This window comes from Triticum dicoccoides, chromosome 6B (genome assembly GCF_002162155.2).
Source record: "Triticum dicoccoides isolate Atlit2015 ecotype Zavitan chromosome 6B, WEW_v2.0, whole genome shotgun sequence".
Lineage (NCBI taxonomy): Eukaryota > Viridiplantae > Streptophyta > Magnoliopsida > Poales > Poaceae > Triticum > Triticum dicoccoides.
In genome coordinates this window covers 236,112,809-236,122,795 of record NC_041391.1, presented here as the reverse complement: position 1 = coordinate 236,122,795, position 9,987 = coordinate 236,112,809, and the positions used below count along the sequence as shown (strand labels likewise).

Here is a 9,987-nt window from a genome sequence, read left to right as displayed (position 1 = left end):
GTTGTTGGGTAGAGAGAAACTGCCATGTTTGCTTTTGTAGATGGTAGTTTTTTTGTATTATAACTGCTTTGTGGTTGATTTGGGGTGTTGTTTTTTTAGGAGAAATGACATGTGTGTAATTAGAGTGTGTCTGCTTTTCGGGGGGTCATAGTTGTTTATGATCTTCTTATGGGAACTGCCATTTTTTTTGTAGATGGTGGCAATTTTGGATTAAAACTGCCATATGGTTTATTTTGGGATTGTTCTTTTGGGAGAAAATGTCATGTGTGCCCTTACAGTGGGTCTTTTAGGGGGGATATGCGTGCACAGGCTTTTTTATATTTGAGGGAAACTACCATGTGTGTGTAGATGGCGGTTCATTTTTGGATGCAAAGTGTCATGTGGTTATATTGTCAGATTTTATTTATGGGGAAATGCCATGTGTGTCCTTAGATTGGTTCTTTTTAGGGGGAATAGGTGACATGTGTGTACCCATCTTGTTTAAATTATTTTTTGTGTGTGCGTCCTGCTTGATGTGGTCCTTTGTTGTTGTTGTCCATATTTTATTTTCAGGTTTCCGATTTTGTAAGATGGTCAGAGAGGATTTGAACAATGGTATTAATGATTTCATGGATATCTCAGGCATGGGGCATCGTGGCGTCAATAATCCCCCAAACGAGGTATTCCTTATTTCCCAACAACGATGATCACCAAATTTTCTGTCGCCCGTTAACACTATATTTCTCACTTTGTCACCACTAAATGTCTTTTTTTATGTGTTACATTTTGATGGCATTTATGCCCCTTCTTGAGTTGCATTTTTCACACCTTAATGGCATTGGTAGTTTTACATGGTTGTTTGCATGTTCTATGCTAGGATCATTTTTTATATTTTGATGGTAGTTTTTTACTGTAGTTTGTATGGCATTTAAACCTTTTGTTGATGATGGCATCTGTAATGGTAGTTAAATGGCAGTGTATATGTTTTAATCGTGTACTGGTTGGCATTTTGACATCATAGTGCCATAAGTAGCTTTTCTGATGGCATTCTTCAAACGCTACCATCACAATTCTTGATGGTGGCTTATGATTATGCACTGGATGACATTTTTGCATTATAACTGCAATGCCGGTATTTCTTGGCATTTTTGTATACTGTCATGATCGTATCATAAGTTTTTTATGGCGGTTGTAGTTGCATGGTCTGACCAGACCATCAAAGCCGTTTTCACGACAGACAAGAAGTCAGATGGATCCTTTGAAAAGTTAGATGTTACTTCATTTTGGTTGTGCCAATTTTTTCACTTACCTCCTTTTGGCATTTTTTTGGCATACCCACTCCCTCCTGGATGGCATCTTTCATATTTGTTAGATGGCATTTTTTCATAACTTGAGTGGCATTTTTTATGTAGATTAAATGACATTTTTATTTTTGTTAGTATGACAAATATATATGTGTTTAGATGGCATTTTTGGTTTTCTTACACATGTTGGGTTGTTTTTTCATTTTTTATGGGTGGCTTTGTGTTCTCACCTTGGATGGCATTTTTTTATTACACATTAGTTGGCATTTTTTATTTTTGTCATCATGGCAAGGTTTTCATGTTTAGATGGCATTTTCATATATTCTAGATCACATTTTTTATATGTTGGATGGCATTTTCCATATTTGTTGGGTGGCATTTTTCATACCTTGGATGGCATTTTTCTTTTGTTGGGTGGCATCTTTTCATACCTTGGATGGCATTTTCTTTAATCTGAATGGCATTTTTTCAATAGATGCTTTTTTATTTATGCAATGTTTTGGTGTTAATTACGTGTCATTTTTGTTGCAGTTTGCCTCAAAGAATGCTATCAATCTCAGTCTTTTTGGCGGTTCGGCAAATTTCAACAAGTGGATGGATGTGAATGTGAGCCCATCTTGCTCTCCTCGGGTAAGTTTCTTTGTGTTTTCTCTATTGCCATGATTTTTTTTCTACTAGTGTTATCATGACCAGCATGTTTTTTCGACATATGAAATTGTGAGCTACATGGAACTAGATGCGTCGTGCTATGCTGAGTGGCATCCTTCTTTTTTCCTTGGTTGTTTTTGCAGACCAGGAGTAAAGTCAAAAATCTCATTGGTGAGTTTGCGTCTGGCATGACCAACATTCTTGGGAAACTAGTTCAGGGTTGGACAAGCTTGTCTCAGGGTGAAAGTGATGAGGTTGGCCGGCATTTCCGTAATGTTGCTGCAGTTGGTGCGCCAATATCGATTGGTGTCAGTGGTCGATTCGAGTACGATAGCTCACGGGAGACTGGCGACACCCAGGAGAATCTGTTTGATGGCGACTTTGACTCGGGGCACAATGAGGATCATGATGAGGCTGCTGAGGCCGGTGCTGACATAGATATAGATGTGGACAAGCCAAGTGAGGAAGATGGCTGTGGGCAGGACGGAACTGAAGTAGGCTCCCATGGGCAAGACACTGGAATTGACAAGGTAGGATAGAGGCATGAGGCAAAGGTCATTGGTGGTACTGGTGGAAGCCGAGGCGGCGTTGCTGCTCTTCCGAAGAGGGGCATGGAGGGTGTTGGTGATGGCGTTGATGTCGCGCTTAAGAGGGCGAGGGTTGATCCTATTGCAGCCAGGAGGAGGTGTGTGCTTTTTTTCTTTATGAGTAAACCTTTTCCTTTCAGAGCATCATTATCTTCCGCCGTTCTCTACAAGTAGAGGTTGATGCTCTACCATCTCCGTTTGTATGGTTTGTTATTGTATGACTGTTTTGTGTCCGAGTGAGGCTATTGTTGTTAGTAAAGCCACCAAATCAAAGGTTGTGTCAACACCTACCTGCTCGTCTCCCCAATTATTGAGTGTCCAACCTATTGAGCCGTTGCCTGCCCATGAGCCTATTGGTACGACTACTCGTACTTCTCCTCATCTAGTAGAGTTAAAACGGGGGACCCAGTTACTCTCTAGGATAGGAGGAGTGTTTGAAGAGGTACGGATTTTAGTCATCCATCCATGGCATTTTTATTTGAAGTGTCATGGCAGTTTTATCTATCCATACATGGCATTTTTATTCGCAGTGTCATGGCATTTTTCATCTCATCCAGACTTTTTTCATCTATCCATACTTGACACTGCATTTTTTTAGTAGCTTTTGTCATGGTTTTTCTATAGTTCATGGTTTTGGCTCTTTTACTGATGCTTTATCCTAGCATTTTTAATATGTTTTGTCAGACTGGCAGATTTAATAATCCCTGCATGGAACTTTTAATAGGAAGGGCATGGCATTTATTATTATCATGTTGGCATCTTTTTTTAAGGTCTCATGGCAGTTTCATTGTTTTTTGCCACGTCTTTTCTGTAAATTTTCTTTTATTAACTTTCTTTTTTGGTGTGCGTGTAACTCAGGCATTATAAGAAGACTGCGGGTAGGAAAAAGTGTCCACCCAAAGCCACAACGATCAAGATAAAGTCCAGGCCCGCATCATCGATGGAAGTTGCAGCTGTAGCCCCTGTGCCAAAATCTAATATGGGTACCGTCAATACAGCTATTGCAAGCAGTTCAGCTACGTCAATCAGTTTCCTATCCTCGCTGGCAGATATGCTTTCTACAAATGAAGACATCCAAGACGCTCCTAGGGATGATCTCATAACACCTAGGACCGAAGAGGTTGTTCCAGCACTATTCACTTTGATAACCGGTGTTAGTGGTGTGTTAGACGGAGGCATTGTCGGAGGTAAGGTCCAACCGAAAGCTGATATTATGGAGAAACATTCTGCCCAAACTGATCCTACTGTTGCTGCTGCCCCGGAGTGTGCGTCTTCTTGTCCTGTTCAATCCCATGCACACACAGTCGATTTGCCTGCGACAAAAGGCGATGTTAGTTCTGAAGCACTTGTCAGAGATTCCACAAATATCTCAGACATGGTTGTGGTGGATTCGATGGTGCGGACGATTGCCCCTGCTACAACCGATACTGATGTGCTCCGTAAGTTGAGTCCCCCGAAGAAGGTTCCGGCATGGTCAGCTAAGAAGGGTGATGGATCGATGTTCATTCGTGTGCCTTCTCTGTTTCCAGCAACTGCTTCAAGCAATACAGTTGAGCCAGTTCAAAGTAAGGAGATTAGAGACGTTGTGGGGCAGCATTATGTCGCGCCCCGTGCAAGCAAGCTACCCAAGCCAAGGACCATGACGCCGAACATGATTAGGGTGTCTTGTGTAGCTTCTAGGGAGCAACTTGCGAGGAGCAAATTTGTGGATGAAGTTATCGAAGTTCCTGACAGCACCCCACCTGCACTTGTCAAGGTGGCCACGTTAGATTTGACCAAATCATACTTTCAGAAGCAAGGGACACCGAGGGAGAGGCGCCGTATGGAATTCACCCCACCATCATGCAGCCTTGGCATAGAAAAGGCAATTGATGCAACGCGAGTCTCCTTTTCGCACCCTGTGCTCGAAGAACCAATGCTTGCACAACCAATTCTTCAAGTGTCGAAAGTTGTCAAGTTCGCCGAGCCTATAGTGCAAGGTATCCTCTTTGTTTTATTTGAAAAAAAATCATTGCGATTTTTTCTTGTCATCTGTTCTAGTTATAGCTTTTTTTAGTAGTTTATTACATGACATTTTCAGTGTGGTATTGATGGCATTCTAGTTAGTTCTTTTCTTGACATTTTTCAATAGTTTTCTTTATATGGCAGTTTCAGTGTGTTGTTCATGGCATTTTTAGTATGGTCGTCATGGCCTTTTTAGTTAGATGTTACATGGCATTTTAGTTAGACCTTACTTGGCATTTTTTTCATTGTGATTTTTTCTTGTCACTTGTTCCTATAGCATTTTTCAGTAGTTTATTACCCTGGTTTTTTAGTGTGGTATTATTGACATTTATAGTTTATTACATGATAATTTTACAATAGTTTTCTTTATATGGTATTTTCAGTGTGGTGATCATGGCATTTTCAGTATGGTGGTCATGGCATTAGTTTGGTAGTCATGGCATTTTAGTTAGACCTTTCATGGCATTTTTAGTTGGATCTTACATGTCATTTTTTAGTATGTTCTTACATGGCATCTTTTTAGTTGGTTCTTACGTAGCATCTGTTAGTTAGTTCTTTACATGACCCCTTTACAGTATGTTTATGTATACGTCATTTTCAGTGTGGTGGTCATGAAGTTTTAGTTAGATCTTACATGGCATTTTAGTTAAATCTTACATGGCATTTTCAGTTAGATGTCAGATGTCACTTTAGCTAGATAATATTACTTGTCATTTTTAGCTAGACCTTGCATAGAATTTTAGTTTATTCTTACATCACATCATTTTAGTTGATTCTTACATGTCATTTTCACATATTGTAATACATGGCATTTAGTTGTTATTACATTAAATATTAGCCAATTCTTACATGACATTTTCATATTTTTGTAGTGATGGCATTTACATGGCATTTTTTCAGTTCAGTAGTGTTGGCATGTTTAGTTAGTCCTCTCATGGCATTTTCCAGTTTGGTAGTATTGGCAAAGTACATAGTTTCTTATATGGCATTTGTTCAGGTTGGTATTGATGACATTCTTAGTTTGATTGTAGTGACATTTTTTTGTTTTATGTTTTTTTTTCAAGTGACGGTAACCTACATTTTTTAGGAGATTGTATAGGCACGTCTGTTGATATATTGCCTTCCTTGGATGAAGCTTACGCAAAGATGGAGCAAGATGCTCCAAAACATCAGTCCATCGGGAAACAAGTTGATTCAAGTTCGGATCTTTCTACCCAGTCAAGTGCAGACGTTGTCAGAAGTGCTGCTAGAGGGTTTGTTTGACAGGCAAGGGTTGTGCATCGGCCAAAATCGGCTGACTGTGAGCCTACAATTAAGGCTACAAAGGAACAACATCATTTGTACGAGCTTTTGAAGCGGTATGCGGATGCTAGATCAAACAACAGAGCTACGAAGAAGATCAGAGAGTATACCTTCTTGTCACCCATATTTTTATTTTTCAAATTAGTGGTACATATATGTACATATACACTTGTCTTTTTTTTCCACCCAATTTGTGGAGCTATATCCTTTTGTTGCTACTTGTTTTTCTAATTTTTCCAGCTTGTGTTTGGGCAGAATGAGGATCATAAAGTCCAGGGGCAATCATGTTCTTCTTGGTGAACTGGTTGATGCCTTGAAGCCTACACGGAAAATGATTGTGCCGCTCACCTTCACTGCCATTGAGTATCTAAACAATCATGGTGGCCTCCCAAAAGGCAAGGTTATTATGTCCCACGGTGTTACCAGGAAAATCATGGCAGGTGACTTTCAAAATAGGGAAATCAAGAACTGTTTTGCACATAAGGGTGAATTCAATCTATCACTCAAGGAGTTGGTAAGCCTTTTTCTTTACGCATTCTCATTTTCATTTTTTTTTCTTGTTGTATCTAATTTCCTTGTTCCTTCTTTTATCATGGCAACTTTCCTTTTTTGTTGTACAATGGTGTGATTTCTAACTTGCATTTCTTGTCTCAGATCATGTTCCCTCTCTTCCAGGAACTTGCTCCAGATAACCCAATTGATAAAGCTGGCCACTTCTACACTATTTGCATCAACAATGAGAAGCAAAGGATCAAGGTTCTTGACTCTATGCGTTTAGAATCGAGTGGGAGCTTATAATCACATGTGGGGGAGTTCATATCTAAGTTGAAGGAATGTTGGTATATCCACTACAAGGATTCAAAGGCAAAGATTGAGAATTATCATGTAAAATATATTGAGACTAAGAAGCAAGAGGGCATGTAAGTTTGATGCTCAATTTTGTGAATTGTCCATTTCCAATTTTTAAATGGCATTTTTCTTCACTTATTTTTGTAAAAGTGCTGGCATTTTTTAGTGTGTACACATGGCAGTTATTAGTTTTCATCCATGGCAGAGTTTCTTTTTCGTATGTACATCATTGCCAAACTCATTTTTTGTTATCTTAAGTGCATATATACATGGCAATTATCATGTATACATGATGGTGAATTAGGTAGTTCTTACATGGCAATTTTCAGTAGTTTACTACATTGCATTTTTTTACTATACATGGCATTCTTAAGTGTGCAAACATGGCATTTTCTTTAATTACAACCATGGTATTTCCCCCATCAATATCATTGGCAACTTATTTTTGTTTTGTACACATGTAATTCATTAGTTTTCATCCATGGCAGAGTTTCATATGCATTATGTCAAACTCGGGTTTTGTTATCTTAAGTGCATGTATACATGGCAATTATTATGTATACTTGATGCCAAATTAGGAGCATGTAGAAATCGCACTATATATACATGGCATTTTTCATCAGTTTATTACATTACATTTTTTGACGATTCATGGTGTTCTTCGGTGTGCAAATATGACATTTCCTTTAATTTACAACCATACTTAATCAATTAGTAGTATCCCTAGAGTCCACTCCTTCCCCATACTACTAGTGAAAGAGAAAATGCAAAGACTACCATTAAAGCAGCCCAAGCGAGACTTACTATATCCATCTAAATTATGTCTCCTATTTCTATGAAGGGATTATTCTACTATTGATCAATAATCATAGTGGAATCAAGGGTACAGAGTCAAAAAGGGATTCCGCCCTAAGGCCATGGATCATGGTATTTCCCCAATCAACATCATTGACAGTTTATTTTTCTTGTGTATACATGTCACCTTCTTATACATTATAACTATTGTAGTTTTTCACTTTTGTGTACATGGTAGTTATTAGTTTATAGCCTTGGCAGTTTCATTATGCAGTCATGGCAATTTTCATGCACTGAGTTATATAGGTCATTTTTTAATTTATATGCATTCTTTAATAGCTTCGTTATCTATCTTTTCTCAGCCATGAGTGCGGTTTCTACATGCTCGAATATTTTGCAAAGTGGCGGGGTCACATTGTGCCCACCATTACAAAGGAGAGCATTGCTGAGCTTAGGAAGGTGCTCGCGTGGGACTGGATCACAAACACCAATTTCAATGAGCTCCAGACTTCAAAGCAATTCTTTGAGGATACTTTGAAGGGTACCCTCAATAAGCACAAGCGAAAGATTTGATTATTGGGAGCTTTTAGTCTTACATTCTTTTCTACGAGGGAATGTAAGGTACTGCTCGCTTTTTTCATTTCTTTTTACTGCGCTTTTATCGTCATTGTACCTCCTGCAGTTGAAACAGAGTGTTATTTTTATGTGTGCCAGTTTATTAGCCATAACTTTGATTTGTAATGACTAATTTAGTGTGTCCTACACATTTTCTAGAGTGTGGTAGTAATGGAACATTAATGTGTGTTAGTAATGGTATAGATGTTTTCGGTGCATCTCTTTTTTTCCTTCGATGTTATGTTTGTTTGTTTTTTTGTGGGAGATGAGATGTTTGTTTATCTATGCATTGTGTCGTATTTAGATTATATAGTGGCAGTCTGTGCCCAAGTATCTCAAACATAAAGCGCCACTTTTTGTTGGCTGAAATAACGCCACATCCCAACTCGGCAACACTTGCATTCTTTAGGTGGTTTTACATTTTTTTGCCTTTTTTTCATTTCACGTTGTTTTTCAAAACCATGTAATAATGAAGTGAATTTGGCATATACATCCATGGCAGTTTCATTGGCAACTACTTAAAAGAAATACAATGTTTTCTTTACTTGACCTGTAAGCGAGATGGCAATTTTTAAACCCTTTTTCATAAAACTGTGGCAAGTTCAACATAGTCATTACGACCTTTTGTTTTTTTGAATCAATCTTTTTTCTATTTGCATGTATGTGCTGAACACATGGCAATTCCACCACGATATGTAACATGCATAATTTTATTTGCCGTTACCATCAAATGGGTGTTCTTACATTGAACACATGTTGTAGTACACTTAATGTCAAATTAGTTTTCGGTGCCCTTGCTGCCCAGCCCGTTGTAACACGTGTTGTAATCCCATATCAAATGGTGTTCTTATCAATTGTAGCATGACATTTTTATTAATTAGATCATGCCATTTTTATTAATTAGATTATGGCATTTTTAGCATATGTAGCATGGCATTTTATTGATAGCATGTAACCTTTTATTTTTATAGATCTTGACATTTTAAATAATTAAACATTGAAATTTATTGATTTGCAACATGACATTAAAAAAATAGACCATTTTCATTTTTATCATTTTTGCAGCATGGCATTTGTATTAATTAGACCATGGCATTTTTATCATAGGTGACATGACATTTTATTAATTGGACATTCAGTGCATGTCAAATTTATTTAATAGAACATGCCATTTTCTTCACACGTCCTGGGCTTATTCTCGTGCCTTGATTGTATGTCCAGTTGAGACTTGTACCTGTGTTCTCTTGGCCTCGTCTTTATGGTTGATGTGGGTGGGTTCCTGATTTGCGTTGTAGACACACCTAACCATATGTCCGAGTTTTTTAAAGAAGGGCACGTACTTTTACCCGTACCTACAGTATTGCTTCTTCTCGGGTACCGGTGCAATGCTGCTTCTTCCTTCCTGATATTTATGGCGTCCAAATCTCTTTGTAGATCTTTTGTTTTTCTGTCGACTACTTTGCTCATCTCATCACAATCACATGTGTCATCAACTATATTTTGTAAAGTTCTTCTTCATCAAGGCATTGTGGATTACACTCATGAACCTTGTCGGCATCCTAAGTCCATCTTTTTAGTATGTAGCGCGATGGCACATGTTTTATGACGTAGACAACCATAACCTTCAATATATGGCATCATAATATTCCATCTCACTCAAACTTGTAGCACTGATAATAGCAAAGCCCTTGTGCAAAGTATGCTTGTACTTCATAGTTCCTGCCCTTGTCGGGATCCTGCGCCTCACTATTTGATTCTGGTATGTTCATGTTTATCTTGAAAGGTAGTCGTTCACAATGTCAATGTCATATCTTGTAGACAACCTCATCTCATGTTGGAACCGGAGCATCTTTTTATGTCATTCTCATCTTTACTTTTTGCTATTTTCCATTTTATTAACTACA

The 9,987-nt window shown here is 38.2% G+C and overlaps 1 protein-coding gene across 3 annotated transcripts in view; it reads left to right on the top strand.

The window, feature by feature from the left end:
- Nucleotides 1-8,290, top strand: part of LOC119322097 — a 9,633-nt gene extending 1,343 nt beyond the window's left edge. Inside the window, exons 2-9 of one of the 3 annotated variants that reach the window (XM_037595593.1) lie at nt 553-659; nt 1,815-1,913; nt 2,075-2,616; nt 3,377-4,497; nt 5,610-5,928; nt 6,080-6,338; nt 6,479-6,744; nt 7,831-8,290. In XM_037595593.1, the coding sequence (XP_037451490.1) occupies nt 2,543-2,616; nt 3,377-4,497; nt 5,610-5,785 (1,371 nt within the window). In that variant the 5' untranslated portion in view covers nt 553-659; nt 1,815-1,913; nt 2,075-2,542 and the 3' untranslated portion in view covers nt 5,786-5,928; nt 6,080-6,338; nt 6,479-6,744; nt 7,831-8,290. Of the gene's footprint in view, nt 1-552; nt 660-1,814; nt 1,914-2,074; nt 2,617-3,376; nt 4,498-5,609; nt 5,929-6,079; nt 6,339-6,478; nt 6,745-7,514; nt 7,599-7,830 lie in introns of those variants that run through there. The other 2 variants (XM_037595594.1, XM_037595592.1) reach the window with 2 other exon arrangements.
- Nucleotides 8,291-9,987: the final 1,697 nt, after the last annotated feature.